Source organism: Furipterus horrens, unplaced genomic scaffold (genome assembly GCF_987537825.1).
Source record: "Furipterus horrens unplaced genomic scaffold, mFurHor1.1.pri manual_scaffold_4, whole genome shotgun sequence".
NCBI lineage: Eukaryota > Metazoa > Chordata > Mammalia > Chiroptera > Furipteridae > Furipterus > Furipterus horrens.
The window spans coordinates 19,988,427-20,010,000 of NW_028327174.1; the positions used below are offsets into that span (position 1 = coordinate 19,988,427).

The window sequence follows — 21,574 nt, forward strand, 5'->3', positions numbered from 1 at the left end:
TCTCATTTCTGGATCTGGTTGCTGGATTATTATCTTTTTATTAAACCTAATTATCTCATGAATAGCATGATCACTTTGCATTTGGAGGGTTACTTCTGTTGAAGGTATTTATTAAATTTAAACATTGACAATATACTGAAAAACAAAACCAAAAGAGAGAGAGAGAGAGTGTTGGTGGAGCATGGACAGTGGCTTGGTTGGTTGGAGTGTTGTATCATCCCATACATCAAAGAGGGTTGTGTTGTAGGTTCAACTCCTGGTGAGGGCACATGCCTAGTATGCAGGTTCAATCCTCAATTGGGGTGCTTGCAGGAGGCAATCAATCAATGTTCCTCTGTTACTTCTCTGTCTCTCTCTCTCTCCTTACCCCTCTTCTAAAATCAGTAAATATATCTGCGGGTGAGGATTTTTAAAAAAGAAAGGAGTTGGTGAACATTCATCCCAGCTCAGGGCGAAGGCCTGGTTTGTCTCAGGGTATTCCTGTTCTCTTTGCTTAGTGATTAGTTAAGAAAGGGCCGAGGCTGCAATCTGGGCCAATGAGACAAAGAAGAGTTTTCCTGGAGGCTTCAAGAAGCCATCTTCTCTCTGGAGAACAACAGCAGCCTCCCTTTCTCAGCCTCCCGTCTGACCCGAATGAGGAGGCATGGAGCACCCATGCCTGCTGGACAGCCAGCCCAACCCAAGGTGGGCAAATGGCCTTGGGGTGACACCAACACCAGATGGCAGAACAGGGGGAAGGAAGGAATCTGAGTCTTCAGCATTACTGAGCTTCCAGATTCTGTGAACCAGTCCTGAAGCCTGCTCTTCAAATGACATTCCCATGGGGGAGCCAATAAACGTCCTCACTCCTTACGCCAGGTGTGGTCAGGTTCAGGTACTTGCAGCTGTTAGCATTCGACAAAGCACAGCCGCCGTTTCTGAGTGCTGTGCCAGGGCTGTGGTGCGTCAGTACAGCCTGTGATGGAATCCAGCGGTCCCCAACCTTGGTGGCACCAAGGACCAATTTTTTGGAAGACAGTTTTTCCATGGACCAGGGTTGGTGTGAAACTCAGGTGGCTTAACCCTACCTGGCAAAATCTTACTCCTTAGAAAGAAATTTAATTTTTCTCCTGAGAGGGTGGTCCAATAATTTTAAAAGGCTGAGAGAAGAAATGTTGATCTAGCCCAAGGTGGAGTACAGATTAGAGTGCTCATATCTCACTTTCCACCTGGACATATAGCCCCTGCGGTCTCCTGCTGTCTCCACCGGAGGACTTGTTCAGGGTCCCTTGCCAGAGTCCACTCACACAACAAATATTTGAGTGTCTGCTATGTCCACTGAAACCGATTAATCTTTCATCCTGGTTCTAACTATTCAGAAACATCCGGTGGCTTTCCCTGACTTTTGTAAAAAAGATTTTATTTATTTATTTTCAGACAGAGGGGAAGGGAGGGAGAAAGAGAGAGAGACACATCAGCGTGTGACAGAAACATGGATCGGTTGCCTCTTGCACATGCCCCAACCAGGGACCAGGTTGCAACCTAGGCATGTGCCTGGACCGGGAATCGAACCTGCAACCTTTTGCTTTGCAGGACAACACCCAACCAACTGAGCCACACGGTCAGCGCACTTTCCCTGGCTTTAAAATGAAGTTCCGACCCTGACATTCAAAGCTCCGTGAAAACTGACCTCAGCTTGTAATCTTAGCTGCCATTGAACACGTGACTCTAGAAAGACTCATCATCGGTTTTCTGAACATTTCCTGATGTTCCATTTCGGAGCCTTCCCTCTCGTCATGATCCTCCCAACCTCCAAAGCTGAGAATGGCAACCACACCCCCACCCAACCTTGAAACTGTTTCTTTGGTTTTACTTTAACACTTGACTCCCCCATGAGCACATCCTTTGACCGTATATTAAGGAGCTCTCATATGCTCTTTCCGAGCCACTGCATCCATAGGTTGGCCTGCTTAGTGTATTTTGATAAGTAATTTTCACTATGACAATCTGTGTGTCTGTGCAGCCATTCATTCATTCATTTATTGATCACCTGCTATGAACCAGTCCCCCATACTAAATCCTGGGGACACGAGGAGGTCCCTGCCCTCTACTAACTCAGAATCTAAATTACAATGGTATAAAAACCGCATGTGAGGTAAGGGAGCATGTGGGGTGGGGCGTGACTAGCTCTGATTCCCACCTAGAAAAGAGAGGAACAGCATTCTAGGCAGAGGGAACAGTGCTGCAAAGCCTGGAACGGCACATGCAGATGGGTGTTTTTGAGGAACAAGGCGGAAGTTGGTTTGGCTGGGGTCTTAGGCTGCAGCACTACTCAGACTTTAAGGGGCACACAAATTAGCTGGAGGCTTATTAAGATGCAGGCTCTAATTCAGCAGGTTTGGGGGCGGGCCAATGTTCAGAGTTTCTAGGGAGCTCCCTTGAGTCGCAAGAGCTTACTACAAGACAGTGGCCTGAGGGGACTAAGGTAGCTCCTGGTGGGCATCCTCTTCTGCTTTCCTTCAAAGGAGACATGAATGCTATTTGTTTTGAGAGACTGTCTCCTGGAGGGAAATAGATTGTGCTTTGCCTTCTTATTCCATAAGTATGAGGATAAATGTCTGCATGGCTTGGGTCCTAGGACAGATATAATCCTTAGTGTTGGCATTTATATCTATCTCAGAGATCCCGAATTCCCACTATTGATCCCATACCCCCTCAAGACTCCTTCACCAAGCATATGAGGGAGAGAGCCAGAGCACCCAAGCTAAACAGGTGGTGACCGCACCGCGCCATGTTACCCGTAACACTCCAACAAGGGGTATCTCGATTTGATTTATGCTGAATACAGTAAAGCCCCATTGAGCAGCCTCTATTAACCTGAAATGGGTGATAATTTGGATAGTTATCATTTACCCTTCAAATCATTTCTTCATAAATAGGATAAAGTTTGGTAATACAGTTGTGATCATAAAGATGATTAAAACTTTTTTTTTAAATTTCAAGTAAACTCACATGGCTTTAGAAACGACTATTTATATATATATAAACAGTCATTCACTCTATACAGGTAATTCCATAATTTGTTTATTTCCTAAAAACTCTAACAGACAAGCCCATTGCTCTACCTCCAGGGCTGTAAGGAAACAGCAACAATAATAGTGGCAGCACCTATTTATTAAGTATTATTAAGCATGTTTTCTGTACATTTGTAATATGAAGAATCAAAAACGTAAACACCATTTTAAAAGTTACATTATTGGATTTGATCAAAATGCATTCATTACAGGAAGTCTTGAATTGTGCTGTGAAGTTTATTTCCAGCTTGAGTTGAAAAGAAATTAGAAATGGAAGGATACTCTCCCTCAAGGGACATTAATATATTAAAAAAGCATCTAGAAAGACAAACTGGGTGGGGAAGGAAAAACTATTTGCTTGTTATAGAAGCCTACGTTTTAGCTTAATCTGGGTCTATCACTTGGGTTTCCCTCCCTCCCCCAGTTTTCACTAAATATGGTTGAACTAAAATTTGAAAATCAGAAACAAAATAGGAATTTCAAGCCATGTCTATGTACTTGTCAAACCTTTTTCCCACAGATGTCTTCTTCTAATAAGTCATCATATTAATCCTCAGAATTTTTATGGGAAATCTTTAATGTTTTGACATGATCATCACCATTGGTTTACCTATTTCTATGTTCAGATGCCTAGTAAATTAAAATAAATGAATCCCCTGGGTTTTACAAGTGGGTTAACAAAACATGGAAATACATTTAGGTTTAAGTGACATCATTTTGGTAAACTACTACAGTATTTTAACTTTTAGTATAACTGTATTGGTGCATTTTATGCAATTGAAGAGTCTTCTCTTTAAGATCTGTCATTTTTTATAGATGACTTTTCCTTTAGCTATAACATATTCAATTAATTCATTATGGCCTCCAAACTGGTAAATCAAATGCTCCCATCTAGAAAGAAATAAAGCATTGCTTCAATACATACAAGTCAAAATTATCATGATCATTAAAGGCTAATTTAAAAATACATTTTCTAAAAATTTCTTTATACCCAGTCATTGATATTTGGGCTTTAAAAAAATTAGCATATTACTAACTAGCCTATGATACATAAGATAATGTTTAAGAATATCATTTAAGTACTTGATCTTAAAATATTTGATTCAATTAAATACTGCACAAATGGTAACATCAGTATTATTTTCAGTATAGAGAGAGTAGTTTATGACCATGGAGAGTAGAATTATAAAGCCGCTCTCTTCTGTTGAACATGAGGTCCTAGAGTTGTGATAGGCTCACTAGAGTCAAGGACTAAAAATTTAGAACAATACAACTCAAACTGTCACATGGGAGATGCAAGTGGCAGCAGGCTATGGCGGAGTAACAAGAACCCAGGGCAGGACCACTGAAGCAAGGATTCTGGGTCCAGTAGGCATGAGAAGTTAGAGTGGTAATGAATCAGAACCAGGGTGACAAGCTGAAGTTGAGACATGTGTGGCCCAGCGTAGCCAGAAGGTCAGAAGACAAGCAGAAAAACAAAAACACATGCCAAAGGGCACAAGTCCAGGGTCCAGGCAGACAGAGTAGAAGCCTGGAAACCTAGGAAAGGTGCAAGATGGATGAAGAGCCCGGAAACTTAGTGTACCCTGTAGTTTAGGATCTGTAGGGGGACTTTGTCATAAGAGGATGAAGATAGAGGGAACAGGGTAGCTTCTCAGCCTACACAGAGCCTGACACTAGTAATTAGTTGGGAGAACGCTCACCTGGATGAATTGATGATAATGAGATCCCCCTGTTTGCCAACCTCCAAAGATCCGTGTGTGTGAGATTTGCCCAGCGCATACGCTGCGTTGATGGTGGCAGCAGCCAGGGCCTCCGGCATGGACATCCTCATGTTTACACAGGCCAGGTGCATGACCACTGGCTGAGGCGGGGAGAGGAAAGTGTTGGAGCAAAGTAACGAACATGGCGACTGCTCCTCGGGACACCTCTCAGCACAGCGCAGCAAATGATGGCGATTAAATGTGCAGGCGGAAACGGCTGGGTTGGTACGGGAGAAGTTAAACGTACACATAGAGGTTCTTATGCTTTAGGAAAGATTCCTTTATTATAGAATTTACCCCTATGTGTACTTAATATTTATTTACAACTTTTCAAGACCACTTACTGTGTAAAATGAAGCTCCCCTCCATGCTTACTTACTAAAACTTCTTTGAGCTTATCCTAGTCTTCTGGGGGTGAGGGGGCAGAAATGGGTTACAGTAGCCCCTCTCGGTACCGCTGTTCACTTATCGCGGCCTCACTGTATCGCAGGATTTTTAAACATATTATATTTAATTATTTATCACGGGTTTTTTGCTATATTGTGGGATTTTGCGGTACTGTATACATATGTTGTTAAAGTTATGTAGGTTTAAGAGTGTAGAATGTAAGGTTCCTACTTCACGGCGGGGGGGGGGCGTCTAGAACATAATACTCACAATAAGTAAGGGAATACTGTATTGCAAAACCACAATACCCAAGGCTAACTCTGAAAATAATGCAAATAAGACCTTTTCTCCTTTCTCTATGCCTGGAGGCATTCATGTGTGCAGAAAAATTCAATTACACTACCGTCTCTATCTTTGTTTCTTGTTTCATGAGAAAATATATTTTGATGTTTGATAGGTTTTAACAAATATTTTTAAATTATTTATATGCCTGGTAGACATTCAATACTCTGTTCAGAAAGGAATATTAAAAATAATTACCATTGAAAAGCAATAGGCATTAGGGTTGAAGTCACTGCCCAATGCAACTATTACTCCTTCATCTAACATCTTCCTGGCTCGAGGTTGCTTCAGTCTAAGGGAGGGAAAAAAAAAGTTGTCAGTACACAGAATTGGAGCTTTTGCAGAATAGATGTTCAGAATGGAAGACTTAAGATATCAAATTCCTTTGTCAGACAGAAACTCAAGATGAAGTGATTAACTATTGATTGATATTTCCTGGTTGTAGTCTACATTAATGTATGTGTATAAGATAATAAGTTTCGGGAAAGCACTGAAATAGTTCTTTCTTCTTCCTTGTAACAACAGTTACCTTAAATCCTTGTGTTTGAATTCCTAAGGCAGTTTTTGAACCTTGGCACAATTCATTTCTTGGGCTGGATAATTCTTTGTCCTTGGGGGCCAGGGGGGTTGTTCTGTGCACTGTAGGATGTTTAGCAGCAACCCTGGCTTCTGTCAGCTAGTTTTCAGTAGCACCACTTACTTGTGACAAACAAAAACGTCCCCAGACATTGACAAATGTCCCCTAAGGGGCAAAATCACCTGAGATTGATAACCACTGTCCTAAGGCCATAAATGCAGAATCACACCCGTGAAAGCTATGTATCCCAGCCTCACAGAAAGCACCTGGTCCAAAGGGAATAAACTGTCTGAACGTTGGCCTCTGCCCATAGACTTGGTGGCTGTCATTGGAGCAGGAACAATGGAAATCGCCAGAAGCTCTCAGGGCTCAGATGTGGTAAAATTAGAGTGATGGCAATCATACCAGATGGACTAAATATGTTCAATGCATAGAGATCATACAGTAAAATTCCTGGGGAGCTTTTACAAAATACACATCTCCTCTCTCCTCTCACCCCCAGGATTTATGAGGATTCTGGTACATAATTATGGCACCTACACTTGGCTCAGAAAACAGCTCACACAGATTCTGAATACTGTTAAATATCCCTAATATCTTATGCACGTTTTTTTAAAGTACAAAACCTACTTCATTTTCTTCTAGTTATAAAGGTAATGCATACTGATTTTTTCCTTAAATGGGAAAATCCAAAACCCAGTGAAAAGGAAAAAGAAAGAGCCACCCTCCCCAATAATCCCACTACTCAAAATCAGTTTAGTTCTGAGCTCAGTCCTCGGGGTAATTCATTTCTGAACATCATTCCAGAATTGGCATTTTCCATGAGCTACGTTTTCTTGGTCTGCATTTTTAAGGGATTTGTAAGGGCAGTGAAATAATAGTTGGGCATCTTGGCAGGCTGTGTCTTCACAACTTGTACTTGTAGTTCTTGTGTGGGGGTGAGGTGGACCTCACCTTAGCATGTAGGCCGTGGTGGGCAGAAGGACAGCAGAGCACCTGGCCATTGCCATGGCAGCAATGCCTTCATCACTCACTTCTTCCAGGTGACTGATTGCCTGGGCTCCCAGTTCAGCCCCGAGCTAAGTAGAATGAGCGGAGAGAAAAAGATTTAACCAACAGAAACAACGAAGTAATAAAGTACCATATAACTTTTTCCTGTAAAAATAAGCAGCACTATATTATTAAAATTTCTTGCCAACTACTTCTGGCAAACAGAAGCCCCAAAATGGATAAAGGGTTTGCAGTGGGTATTCATTTGAAGATTATCTAGAGTGCTATTTCAAAAACTATTCTTAGACACAACTGTTTACTGACAGTATTCATACTTTTGCTAAAAAAAAATTACAAATCTTACGAATCAGAATAAAATGTTGAGTAATATTGGTAATAAGATCTGTTATCATAAAATCACAATAAAAAGGTATCTTGGAATGTCATTGCTCTCAATGAAAACAGATCAGTTAAGAAAGCAAACTTTTAAAATATGGAATCAAATGTATGATTTGAGACTACTACTTGAGTTTGATTTCTTTCCACATGAAAAGTTTGGGCTAGATTGTTAGGAGAAAACCAAGAAGAGGCGATGCTATGACAATCGTGGAGCCATGCATTAAAGTGGATTTCTTCTCATCTAGACTATTTTACACACAAGAACACAGACACACACACACACACACACAATGCCCTGGGATGAAAGGTGGTATGCTTAGAAAACATATTCCAAGGAAAGGAGGGTAGACAATATTTGACATTACACTGTGGCCCAGGCCAGGGAGGCTACAGTGCCCCCCACACCAGGGCAGGGAAGAGCTGGCCCCCCATTAGCAGCTGGCTCAGGTCTAAGAGCCTTTGGGACCACAGGGCAGACTATGCTCTCCCAGGGAAGTTCCTTTCTGACCTTGGAATCACCCTCACTTTTCCAAACTTGATTTGCTCATTCTGGGTATTGACCTCTATTGATTTAACTCACTAGTCACTCTGTACAACCAAAAGTATCTTGTTGACCACCCAATCCACATTCCTTTAACAAATGTCCAACAACTATTTACCTAGTAAAGGCCCTTGGTATGCTAGGCACTGTGTTAGCCTCCAGGGACAGGGCTGTGTAAGACAGGGGTTCGGTCCTCAGTGTTTGGAGTCCAGGAGGGATCACAGAGGCAACTTTAACACAGTGGGTAGGTACAGGGAGGAGCTATAACCCACTGTTGGAGAGGTTTGGGAAGGACCCCAAAGAAGCCATGGCTACGATGAACCATGGCAGGGAGTTAGAATTAGCGAGACAAAGGGGAGTTCAAATTAGAGAAACAATACGAGCAGAGGCAGGGGGTATTCAGTGTACTAAAAGTAGTTCATTACGGTTTACTGTGGTTTATTGTGGCTTAATGGTGGGCTTCACTAGAAGTCATCTGGATGATGCCACAGAAAGACCTTAGGAGCTGCATGTGAAATTAATAGACTTTGCTAGTCTGGCTTTCTGTACCAACAAAATAGGTTGTGAATTTAGTAAAAGAGATCATGAAGGTACTTATTGTTTCTGCTAGCACCTCCAGCAGGTGTTAATAAAAGTAAATGACCAGCAAAAAATGTAAATTTCTAACAGAAGTCAGGGGTTTCAAGGCTCAACCAGTGCATTCCGCACACTGTTCAAACAAATGTCCCCATTTGTCAAAAGGCCTTTCCTGTCTTTGAATGATCTAGGTAAGTTTTCCATAACATGAGTGTTGACAAAGGAAAGCAAAAGGTCAACTATACCTCCGCAGCCTTCATCGGGTGGAGTTCATCCCCATGGAAATTAATCTGTAACCCTATATCTTTTCCACCTTGAAGGATCCTTCTGGTAGAATCAAGGTCAAAGACACCCTTCTCACAGAACACATCTATATTGTCAACATGAATTTGCCCATTTCTGCTAAGTTCCTTCAGCTTCGGGAGGTGGTTATTGATAATGTCATCGGCAGCTTCAGCAGCAGTTTTTCCTCTGAGGGAAGAAAAGATTTCTGTGGGTAAATTTTTTTTTTTCAATTGGAGAAAGGGTGGACCACAAGAAAGAACTGTCTAATTCTTAAGACAATTATATAGAATAGGGTGTTACGTAGCTACTATACAGATTAATAATTCATACTCAGAAAAGTTAAGAGATGCCCTCAAAATCACCCAGCTGGAAGTAGCTAAGCTGGATTCAAACCCAGGTCTGCTGTCACTCCAAAACCTGAGACTTTTCTACCATGTCACACTGTCCTTCCTCCTGAAGAAACCAGACGATCACACACCTTATATTCCATTTGAAAAAAAAAAAAAAATCTGTTTTCTATAGACAGACTCTCCCAAATATCTTAGGGCAGTTTCAAGCTTTAATAATTTCAGAAGTATAAATACTAAAAACATACAACAAACACCATTGGAAATATTAAGTATCTGTGTTTCTTTTCTACTTAATTCATTTTGTGAATTTTTAATAATAAATGTTAATGTTTGTAGTTCCTCTGAAGGTGGTAAACACAAAATTACCATTAAAATTTTATTTTTAAAGTTCACAAAATGAAATACACTTATGAAATATATAAATTATTTTTCAGCTAAATTGTGCAAGCCTGTAGCATTTCTATATCAAAGTTGTGAAGACTTAAAACTGCACTAAGACTGTGGAGAAACCCTGTGAATTTTGAAGTCCTGGTTTTCTTTTGGATCTTTTAGTTCTGGAACTGCGGGACTCCCGGTCTAGAAATTGCAGGACAGGTGAGATGCAGGTGCAGGAGACAGCCATTCTCTGCAGTAAAGCCATATAGATAAAGGGGAAAGACCAAAACTATTTACAACAACCAAACAAAAATGTTTGCTGCTAAACAAGCAAACACGAGCAAAAATAAAAACTGTCCTGAGTCACTTGACTTCAGAATTGGACATATCTCCTACCGGGTGTTACCCTTCATCTCGAAAGTGCTTCTATGCTATCATGGGAAACTATTTTAATTAATGTCTGTCATTTTAAAGGATCTACAAGGGACATTTCTCTTTGTTAACCAGAAGGGTTTTGAGCATCAGCTCTTCCTTCGTCACTAAGGGACTGGCAAGGTGACCACTAGCCGAGGTCACCTTCCCAAAACCACGGGTAAGATGGCTGCCCGTCAGAATCCGAACACCTTTCCAAAGGCTGCTGCTGATGTCTCTGTAAGAAAGCGGCCCCCTCCATGCCCGAGTTAAACCCGGTGCCAGTCGGCTGAGGTTACTTGGGCACTGAGTGAGCCCCGCAGTAAGTGGCCGAGATGCCGAGGCCCATCTGCCGCCGGGCGCGCTCGATCACGCGGAGCATCTTGAGCTCGGTGTCCAGGTTGAGGCCGTATCCGCTCTTGCACTCCACCAGCGTGGTCCCCGCCCGCATCATGCACTGCAGCCGCTGCTGGAAGGAGCTGAACAGCTCCTCCTCCGAGGCTTGGCGTGTGCGCTCCACCGTGAAGTTGATCCCTCCTCCAGCCTGGTGGATTTCCATGTAGGTGGCTCCTGCCAACTGAACACACAGCTCACCGTTAGGCCGAACCAGTGCAGGGAGGTCGCAGGGCAGGGCTACGGGTCCTGTTGCGGGGGTCATGTTCAAACTGATTCGCAGTCGATACACCAGGGCACCAGCAGATCAGAAAGGTGGGGGTAGGGTTGTCTCAAGGAAGTACTGGGGTGGCAGAGATGGGAAGTGTGGTGGAGTCTTCTGGTCTCAGGGCGGCGGCAATTTACCACCCAGTAGGGAAGGATTTCAGTATTTTCACGACCCAATCCACCCCAGTTAAGTCTCCACCTATCAAAAATAAAGCTGCGGCTATTCCAGGGAACCCCGCTGCAGCCATTCAAATCTCCACCAATGACATCCAGGGGTATTTCCTCTCCTCAGTGTTTGGCCGTAAGAGTTTGGGGCTTGACCTTTGGGGCTCAAGTAAATGAAGAGGCTCTTTGTGGGATCCCCGTAGGCTCTGTTTCTCTGGGCAGCAAGGAGTGTGGTGCAGACGCAATATGTCTTCCCCGGGGGAGGAGGAGGAGCTTTTGTCTAGGTTCTGCCAGGGTGACCTAGTGTCCCTCTTCGGACATCCCTTTCTGCATCTATCCAGTGAGAGAGAACTGGACTGCAAATCTCTAAGGTTGCTTTTTGGCTCTGGAATTCTGTGACTTAATAAAGAAGTGTTAAAAGCAGCTCTAGTTTGTTGAGGGAGGTACACAATATTTGAAGACATTTTTTTCTTTTTCTGAAATAATGCAATTTAATTGTTAGGAAATCAACATTTTTAGGAACAATGTGAAGAAGAGGTGTGGAGAAAACTCAAGTGCATATTACTAAATGAAAAGAGCCAATCTGGAAAGGCTACATACCATATGATTCCAACTATATGACAGTCGGAGAAAAAGCAAAGCTACAGAGACAGGAAAAAGATCAGTGCTTGCTAGGTCTTGGGGGAAGAGAGGGATGGATAGATAAAGCATAGAGGATTTTTAAGGCAGTGAAACTACTCTGTATGATCCTACAATGGTGGGTTCATGTCGTTAGACCTTTGTCTAAACCCAGATCATGCACAACACAAAAAGTAAACAGTAATGGAAACTACGGATTCTGGGTGATAAGGATCTGTTAGTATAGGTTCATCCATTGTAACAAATGTACCACTCTGCTGGAGGATGCTGAAGATGGGGGGAGAGGGGATGGTATTTGGGAAATCCTTGTGGCTTTCCCTCAGTTGCTGTGAACCTAAAACTGCTCTAAAAAAATAGGCTTATGAGAAACAAATTATTGTAAAATGGCTCCCACCAGGGATCTGAGCGTTGACTACAGCTAATTAATTACTGATAGACTTCTTTTTATGTTTCTTAATGAATCTCATTTTTTTCTGGAATAATGATAACAATATAAGACATTGTATTTTTGTTATTAATAATATATTTTTCCTGGTTTGACCTTAATGAGCAGTCATTTTCAAGCTGCTTCCTGGAGTTTTTTCAGAGACTATGAGGACCGCTGGGTTGGAATGGGGGAAGGAAAAGAGAGGAGAAATTAGTGAGCAAGACAACTCAGCGCTCTTAAAATGAAGCTTCTACAGCTAAAAAATTTAAAAACTTTTATATTTAAAATGATTGCTAGCCCTGTGCATAGTATAAAGATTTGAGACAGGTATGAACTAGTTAGTTTTATTGCCATCTATCTTCCATAGTCCAGGCTGGTAAAAATCTCCATTAAAAAGATATGTAGGCATATGTTGCAATGCCTGACAGCCCACAGAGTCTTTAGAGGAAGATTTGTCTGTCTGTTTATGCTTCATTTTGATTAGCCATCATTCATTACAGTTACCTTCATTGCAAACTCGTGAACTCTTTCACCAGCCCATACTGGATGTGTGTGTGCATCCACCAAACCTGTAATCAATAAATCAAAGCATTTTAAAGTTAAGAACTAGAAAGCCCTTAGCTACCAGGATGAGTATACCATCCTGCTCTTTGGAAAGCGTGATGGTGGTCAGCCATGGGGGTGGGGGGGGGATGGGGGAGTTGGAGAAGGAAGAATCTGTGTTTATGTTTCCCTCCACATAGAGGAAACAAGAGGCCTCTCTGTGTAGTTGTTCTAGAAGGTTCTAATAGAGGAGGGTGACTCAAAATGATTAAAATATTCCTTATAAAAATACAGCTCCTTTTGCCCTTTAAGCCCAAGCTCACCAAGCGAGCTTTTAAAACAGGGTGTCAAATCTATTAGCAGAGCAAAACCAAGGGCTATATCACCAAGGAATAATCTGGGTGTGAAAACAGACTGATCTAATCCCTACCCTCCACCTTGAAAGGGAAAAATATGAAATTAGGAAGACAAAACTTTCTTCAAGAAAGAAATATATTTTAATTAAAGAGTAACTATAAAGCAATCACTTGGAACTTTTGTTTACCTAGGTACAGTTCAGAAAAGTATGTCTTTCCAGGATATTCAAAATACCTAGTGGATGAAATGGCTGATGAGTGGGTTCTGATCTAGAGTAAAATCAAAAGTCTCTGTCCAGATCGCTTTCTATTATATTCTGCTTTCTCATAAGGTTTCACCCTGACTTTGTCTTCTATCTCCCAAGAACCAGAAGGTAGAAGCTCTGTCAGATACACACAGTACACAATTTAAATGTACAAATCTTAGCCACTATGTTCGCATAGAACTCAAAGTTTGTGAAAGTTGTTTCAGATCGTTACATGAAGCCATAAAACATAGACCATGTAGGATGATGGTAAATAAATTGATTCTGTTGTCAATCACTAAAGATACAAATGAACTTCAGTGAAATCTCTAAGGATTCTTTTTCTTTTTCCTCTGCTTCACACTCTCTACTAATTTAAGGTATATGTATTTTGGTAGTAGAGATAGCTGCTTTCCCTGTTTGCCCTCCCTACAGAATGCATTCACAAAATTCTTCCGACAGTTTTGAACCTAAACACAACACAGCTGGTCTCTCTTCATTACGTGAGTGGGAAGAAGTAGAATGAATGGATGGGTTTGAGTCCCAGCTTGCCCTTCACTTACTTAGCAATCTCAGGTGAGATATTTCACCCCTAAGCTCCAGTGTTCTAACCTGTAACATGCTGATACTTATAAGGATTCAATGTGAAACATGTTTGTAAAGCAGCTAGACATTTATTAGTAGAAATTCAATACAGTAGTCCCTCTCTATATCGCAGTTCACATCGCGGCCTCACTGCATCATGGGATTTAAAAAAATATTGCATTTATTTGTCGCGGATTTTTCACTATATTGCGGGGTTTTGTGGTGCTGTATACATATGTTGTTAAAGTTACGTAGGTTTAAGAGTGTAGAATATGTTTAAGAACATAAGTAGTGTTTATAAAAGTGTGGAAAATGTTAGTAAGGGAGTGGAAAGCTTAATAAGGGACTGAGAATGGTTTATAAGTGTGTGGGAAGGGTTTATAAAGCCTTAATATATATATAAATACTAAAATAACTGTAAGGTTCTTACTTCGCGGATTTTCACCTATCGCAGGGGGGTGTGGTCTAGAACATAATACTCCCTATAAGTGAGGGGATACTGTAAATTGTAGTTACGATTATATTTTAATATTACCGTGAGACCCTCTTTAAAACAAGCTATTACTCTTCCTCTTTACATTCCTAAAACTGCATTCAGGGCTTTACCGAAAAGAGGTTAATACCCGGTAAGATGCATTTCCCAGAACAGTCAATTCTTTCTTCAAATGTTTCTTCAGAAAACTGTTTTTTGATAGCATCAGCAGGACCAATGGCTTTTATAAGCCCATCCCTGAAGAAAAATCAAGGCATAATTACTAAAGTTCGGGAAAATATTGTGAGAAATCCGACCAATGATTTAAAATATGTTAACAATGTCTCAACTTTTTTTTTTGTATTTACTTTTTTGGAGTTGTGTCTTTGGAAGAGTGACTCTAGCCACCAGTCAGGCAAAAAGTCAAATCCTATGCAACAGAAAATGTTAATTGTTCCCCAAGATCAATGTTCCCCCTTTGCACAGTTCTAGATTCCAAAACTTGAGCTGGACAGCTACTGACCAGGAAAAAAGATACCTTTCCCAGTCTCCTGGTGGCCTGCTGTGGCCATGTGACTACGTTTTAGCCAATAGGACTGTTTTCTCCTCCTCTTTCCTACCAGCTGGAATACAGACACGGAGGGAGACGGAGCCGCCATGCTGGGTGATGCAGCGGCTGGAGGAGGAGCCTTGTGCACAACCAAGCAAGACAACGGGGCCCTGAATCCTCAGGATTCTTACTGTTGTGCAATTCCATTAACCGATTTTAACAAATTTTTGACAGTAACACTGGAATTGTTTTTATCCCTTTGTTAATTGAAAACACGCACAGTCACTAGAAGGAGGACTCTTACACAACCCTCGGCAGCTCAGCTTTGGGTGAGATTGATTGCTCTTGCACAACCATCCTGCCACGTTGCTCTCCAAACTGGCATCCGATCCCCACTCCCACCCAATGCCCGCCCTCCCAAATTGGCCGGTCTTTTATTCACTTCTAGCAGGAAGCACAGAAGTTTTAATGAAAATAGTTGAACATGCCCTCGTTTTCTGGTGGCTAGTCCTTAATTTCCTACTACCCCAAACCATCACCATCTAAATGTCTGCAGTGGTTCCCAAGCTTTAGTGTACAGAAGAAGGGGGCGGGAGAGGTATTTGTAAAAATTCAGGTCTCAGCACTCCACCCCCAGAGATGCTGATTCAAAAGATCTGGCGATGGAGGGTGGAGGTGGGAGTGGGCAAGTGGGTGCTCTGAAATCCGTTTTTAAAAAAAATCTCAGGCCATCTGATGCAGGTGGTCTCTTGGCTGCACTTCAGGAAGCACTGGAAAGAACCCTAACTCCGTCTGATTGTTGGACAATGGCACTTTGTTAGCAGAGGCGGGATCCGGCCGTGGGCAGCTTCAGTGCGTTTTTTTCACCGAATGACAACCGGAAGCAGTCAAATGTTAGCAACAGGTTCCCAAAGGCAGCCCTGCCAACGTCTCCCTGGGTTCGGGAAAGCTTTTACCCGGTTTCCCTCCACCACGCACAAGTTAGAGAAAGCGCCAAGCTGGGGCTTGTCTGAGGGTCCCTCCAACCCGCAGCCACTCACGTGCCCACCACCAGGCTGGCGTCCTCCAGCACCGCCAGGCTGCGCAGCGCGTCCCGCACCAGGAAGCGCTCCCCGCGCGCGCACACCAGCACCACTTGGCGCGCGTTCTCCAGCAGGAGGCGGTGGTCTCCTGCCATGTCGCCACGCGCCGAGGGTCGCGAGGTAGTCGCTGGGCTAGGGCCGTGGGAGGGACGAGGGACGAGGGACGAGGGACGAGGGATGAGGGACGCAGGAGGAGCGTGCGGGTTTGCAGGCAGCGCCACAGGGAGCCGGGAGGGTGGAGCAGGGGCGGGCGCTCGCAGCCGAGGCCCTTCCAAACCCGCGAGGAATGCGCGCCTGCCCTCCAGCCTTGGCAAGGACAATACCCAATACCAGAATGCTGATTAATAATCAGTGTTGCAATGACTCTCCTCTTTTTTTCGTCGCCTTGTCATGTTCTGGGTAAATGTAGAGATTACTGTCCCTACTTTACAGATAAAGAAACTGAAATTCGGTCACCAGGAGAGAGAGAGAGGTGGGCTGCAACGGTCACTCGGCCAGGTGGAAGGGGGTCCCCTTAGGCGAGGGCACCCAGAGTGGCTAAAGTGGGGAGAAACCTGACAGAGGCAGGTGTGGGAACCTGGGACAGAATGCGGGAAACCTCTGCCCAGGGGGGCTGGGTGCAGCCTGGGACGCACTGGGCCGCCTGCAGGTAGAACCTGCGGGTAGAGAAGAGGGGGATACGCGGTCGGAAGGTCCTGCATCCGCGCGGCGGCGGAGCTGGGTGGCGGGTGCCGCGCACACTTCCGTTGGCCAGCTCCGCTCCAGGACTCCCTACCAGAGGGTCCCCGAAATGAAGGGGAACCAGGGTTGGGAGGATAGAGTCGAGACTGGAGAATCGATTGGTGCCTCCGCCCATCTTCCCCTATCGCCTTTCTTGAAGCATTGTTTGAAACAGCTCCTGGATCCAAAGTCGTTGAGGTAAAAGTGGATTCAGCCCCGTCTCTCCCGTGTCCCCAACTGTATCTGGTCAGTCCTACCCTCGATTTGCATCCAAGGTTGGAGACAGAATCAAGTTTGTTTAAGGAAGATGATCTGTAATTCTCAGTTACAACTCCTCCTGCCTCAGATGCTGTGAAAACACCATCAGGCCCGGGTTTTGTTGGGAGTTTCTGGATTATTTTATTCAGTTTATATTATTTTAGTGTTGTGTTGTTAGGTCTGTGGAACATAGGAAGACAGGAGGGGGTACTTTCCCTGCCCAGCCCAGGCTGCCACCAAAAGGAAGGCACTAAGGGATACAATAACACAACACAAAAGCAGATGTGAAGCCTGTGAAACCATAAGATACAACAGTAAGTCAATTTAGTGTCATTTTAAAACCGTTTAAAAACAAAGAACAGAAAGCAAAAACTCCTTTAGATGACACAATAAATAAGAATATACTTTGGCTTCATTTTGCATCCGTAAAGGAGACAGCCCAGTCAGAAAAGAGGGAGCAAAGAAAAAAACTGGAAAAGAATTCAATAGACAATGTGAGTAAAAGAGACCCAAAAGGGAAAAAAAGATCCATAGGTTATTCATAATCGCACAGACACACAATCATGAACAGATGTGTGTGTCTATACACAGCTTTTAAAAGAAAGGTATAATATATACAGAGAAATAAAGAAAAGTAGAAATAGTGGTAAATAGAAACACAGAGTCACTGATTCATAGAAAAATATTAAAATTTTATATTATAAAATTTATGCTAAAGACTTGAACGTAACATTTTGCATTTATAAGTATATTTTCAGGTTTATACAATTATAAAGGATGAAGTGAAGTTATAGGAAAATAGGAGATTTTGGGGTTCAGGAAACTTGTCTTAATCCCATTTCTGTTACTTATGAGCTATTTGACCTTGGGAAATTAATTTCCCCAAGCCTCAGTTTTCTCATCCATATCATGAGGATAATTGTTTCTACTTTATGGACTTGTCTGAGCTTTAAATAAGATGAAATGTAAATCATTTAGCCCACTGCCTCTCTCTAAATAAGTCATAGCTATTCTATCTCTAAATAAGTCATAGCTATTATTATTGATAGTAGTAGTTTATTTTAATCCTGCCCTTCCTTGCCCGTCAATTAAATTAAAGATTAGATTTCAATAGTACTAACTCCCCTCCTGACTTCACAGAATGTACATGTACTTAAAGCTTACAAGTTCTGAGCAAGTCTAAAAGAAATCATACTTTTTAAAATGGGGATTTATGTCTGTGGGTGCAATGAGTGCGCCTGATTACAGTCCAGACAACATTGCCTGAAAAGCCCCTGCAAACAAGAGGTGTGCAGAAGCAAGAAGGATGAAAGCAGACTTCCCTCCTCCCTGGTCACTCTTAAATAAGTACAGGGAGGAAAGATAACATTCTTCCTTAGTGGCAACCAACATCCCTATAAGAGCAGTTCTTACTTTACAGAGTCATTGTCACATCACCTGACTTGCATCAGCTGACTTCTTTTCCCCAATCTTCCTTCCACTTGACCTTCAGTTATTTTTTCCAGTTTGCAAAACGGGCAGTCAGAAAGGTCAACAGAAAGGTCCACACGAAATAGCCAGCTTGATGCCAAGCAGGGCTGTAAGGGTCAAGCTGGAGGTAATGTCCTCATCATTGTGCTCTGCTTCTGACCTAATCAAAAAAGGCAGTCCTTGGTCAGGCCAAGGACCTAGAGGCTCTTGGCTCTCAGGTAAACAAAAAACTGCTAGCTCTGGTCTAGAAAGAGGACACAGTTCACAGCCCTTTCTCTAGTATTTGTCCAAGTGGGTGGGAAAGAGGTGGGGAAAACATGGAAAGTCATTGGGTCTGAGAGAATCTGTGTAAACCTTCATTTGCACATGGGGGATAAAGTTCTTTATCTCACATTGAAAGAACCTAAAAATTCATTTTCATTGAGTTGGTAGAGTTGTTGAAAATTTTAAAGAGAAATTTCTTTGAATAATATATGGTAGATCCAGTTATTGTTAATTTTATTGAGTTGACCTAGGACTTAAGTTTGGACCTTATAAAACCCCATTCCTTTATCTCCACGTCCATGAAGCTTGGAATGATAAACATCTGCACTAGGGTGGGTCAGATTCCCCAAGTTTGCTCCAACATTACTGGTAGATGCCTCAGAAAAGCTAGTTGTCTGTGATCCCTCCTATTCTTTTCAAATGCTGGTAGGTGTTCACAAGACAGAGAACTAGAAAGGGGATGCATCTGGATATCTACTCTGAAGACGGTATGAACAATTAATTTCCTATCAGCCTACTGTGCATAAGCACGTTGCATACATTATCTGTTTGAAAATTGCAACAAACCGGTAGGAAAGGTGTTAGTATCCATATTTGATAGTGGAAGTTAAGGTATGTTGAGTTCAATTGGATAGGCCTTAATAAAAAATTTTAAAAAAGAACTTATAAGAATCAGAAGCAGGAATCAAACCTGCTTGCCCCCAAAAGCCAGGGTCTTTCCACAGTGCCTTCATGCTGCCTGTTATAATACACATCAGAGAAGATGACTCAGTGACCACGTGTAATTGCTTAATGTTAGAGGAAGGCAAAAATAAATAAATCAACCAGTGTAATGTTAATAAATATGTCAAACTTAGCATATTCCAAACTGAAGCTTTGATCTTCCCGACTGCCCCATCCCCCACAACCTTCTCTGTCTGTGCTGGTGGCAACGCCATTCTTTCCTTCCTGGGCTCTCTCTCTCAGACCCCACGTCCAAACCCTCAGACAATTCTGTAGGTCCACTTTCCAAGTTTATCTAAAACCTGACGACCTCTCACCATTTCTGCCACTATCCTGAGGCCTCGTTCTCTCTTGCCTTCCAATAGGTCTCCCTATGGGAGCCTCGTCTCCTAGAGTTTTTTCTCAGCTCTGCTGTCAGAATGATTTATTTTATGATTCTCATTTTACTGAGTAAATAATCCTCAAGGCCTTTGTCATCTCTTTAACCTCATCTATCACTCCCCTTCCTTCCCTGTTTTTAAGCGCCTCCAGTGTCCTTGCTGTTTCTCAAGCACACCAGGTACTTCTCCTGCATAGAACGCTTTCTCCTTGGGTTCCACTTACACGGCACTTACTGTGCATCTGATGCTGTCCAAAGGGCCGGACAAGTGTTAACTCACCTGATAATCCCAGCAGAGGGATGCTGTTCTTATCCTCCCTTTTGAAAGATAAGGAATTGAAGTGTGAGGATTAAGGAGCATAATGAGAGCCCATGCTCTTAGTCACTAGCCGAGGCCACATCTAAAAATGATGGTTTGCAACCACACAGCACCATTTTAAATCCTTGATCTTTCTGAGCTCTTTACCTTCTTCAGCTGTTGGATATTGGATTTGAATGTGCATTTTAGATGTGAATTTGCAGGCATTTGCTATGCAATTCAACAACACTTTTCATCTCTTCTGTCACTGAGGCATTGGTTAGTCACCATGCTATTTTTATTTTGCACAACAAAGACATTCACAGGCTTCTGATTTTTTTTTTCTTTTCCTAGTTGGTGCATTATATTGGTTTAGTTCAGAGAACTTTATAATTCCTTCCTAGGAATAGCTGCTTCTCTTCCTCTCTCGTATGTTCTTCATCAACCAGTTCATTAATCAGTAGGGGGGTTAATACATATGGAAGCACAGAAGTCTAACAACCTCTAGAGACTATTCATTCTATTTCCATGTTCTATGAATTACTGGAGAGGTGGAATAAGAACAGATATCTGCTATTCACAGTTGGCTTCGAGAAAGGGAAACTTTCACTTTCCTACAAGTGAAAAAGTGCCAAAACCCATGAATAAGGTGTTTATTGCAGAAAGACTTTTTAGGATAAATGGATTGGGAGTGGGGATGAAGAGGAGAATGAATTCAGATAGACAGAAGGACTAAAGGAACAGAAGTAGGACAAGAAGGAAGTGAGCAGAATCTTCGGAGAGGCGATAAGTGCAAAGTGGAAATTTGAGAAAATCTTCTATAAGTCTTTATATTATCAACCTAATAGATAGTCATCAATTTTTCTCCAACCCTTTTTTCCCACCTGTTGGAATAAGCCTAATACCTATGAAAAAAATCTTCGTTAATCTAAACAAGTATAGTATCAATGCTGTAGGCTTATATTCACTTTTCTATTTTACAAGCTTTAATGTAATTTCTTTTTCACCTTTGTTTTTATGATTACTGGAAGTAAAATCACATACTAATTAGTAAATATTAACACCTAATAACTCCCGCTTACTGAGTTCTGCCTGTTTGCTAGGCACCCTGCTTTGTTGTTAATATGCATGGTCTCACTGAATCCTCATGAAAGCCTTAGAAGTGGAACTCTTACTGCCATGTTGTGCAATAGGAATCTGAGACTCCGAGGTGCTAAGCAATTAAAATGTAAGCTCCATGAAGACAATGATTTTTGTCCTTTTTGTGTGTGTGTCTTACTTTTTAATTGCCCTGTCCCCAGCGTCTGGAACAGTGCCTGGCACATAGTAGGTACTCAGTAACTATTTTTTAATGTTAAATGAACTTGCTCACACATCTGTAAATGCCACAACAAAAGGCTTGTCCAAAATCTGTGTTCTTAATCACCTGCTACAGTGCCTCTGGGATGCTTGTCTCTTAAGCATGGCTCTTTGAGATTACTGAGGCATAAATTTAGATGAGAAGCCTGAAATAGGATATTTTGTCCCATTTTTCCTAGTGTGGGTACACCTTTTTATATAGACTCTTGACTATCCCTTCTTTCCCCAAAATGAAAATACTATTGTTATTACAGTATATTCATTGTGAAAAATTACACAACCTCATTGAGAAATTTGAATGATACAAAAAAGTATACAAATTCAAGACAA

At 42.2% G+C, this 21,574-nt stretch overlaps 2 protein-coding genes across 2 annotated transcripts in view; one reads left to right on the forward strand and one right to left on the reverse strand.

Annotated features, from left to right (window-relative positions):
• The window catches only part of CDK17 (cyclin dependent kinase 17), a 397,794-nt gene that overhangs the window by 330,706 nt on the left and 45,514 nt on the right, over positions 1 to 21,574 (forward strand). The window lies entirely within an intron of this gene.
• Positions 3,845 to 16,058, reverse strand: AMDHD1 (amidohydrolase domain containing 1). Its single transcript, XM_090272668.1, has 9 exons — positions 15,732 to 16,058; positions 14,293 to 14,399; positions 12,445 to 12,509; positions 10,349 to 10,626; positions 8,874 to 9,099; positions 7,077 to 7,201; positions 5,744 to 5,837; positions 4,757 to 4,917; positions 3,845 to 3,944 (listed from the first exon to the last, which is right to left on the reverse strand). The coding sequence occupies exons 1-9, from the start codon at positions 15,866 to 15,868 to the stop codon at positions 3,857 to 3,859; spliced, it is 1,281 nt and encodes a 426-aa protein (XP_090128794.1). The 5' UTR covers positions 15,869 to 16,058; the 3' UTR covers positions 3,845 to 3,856.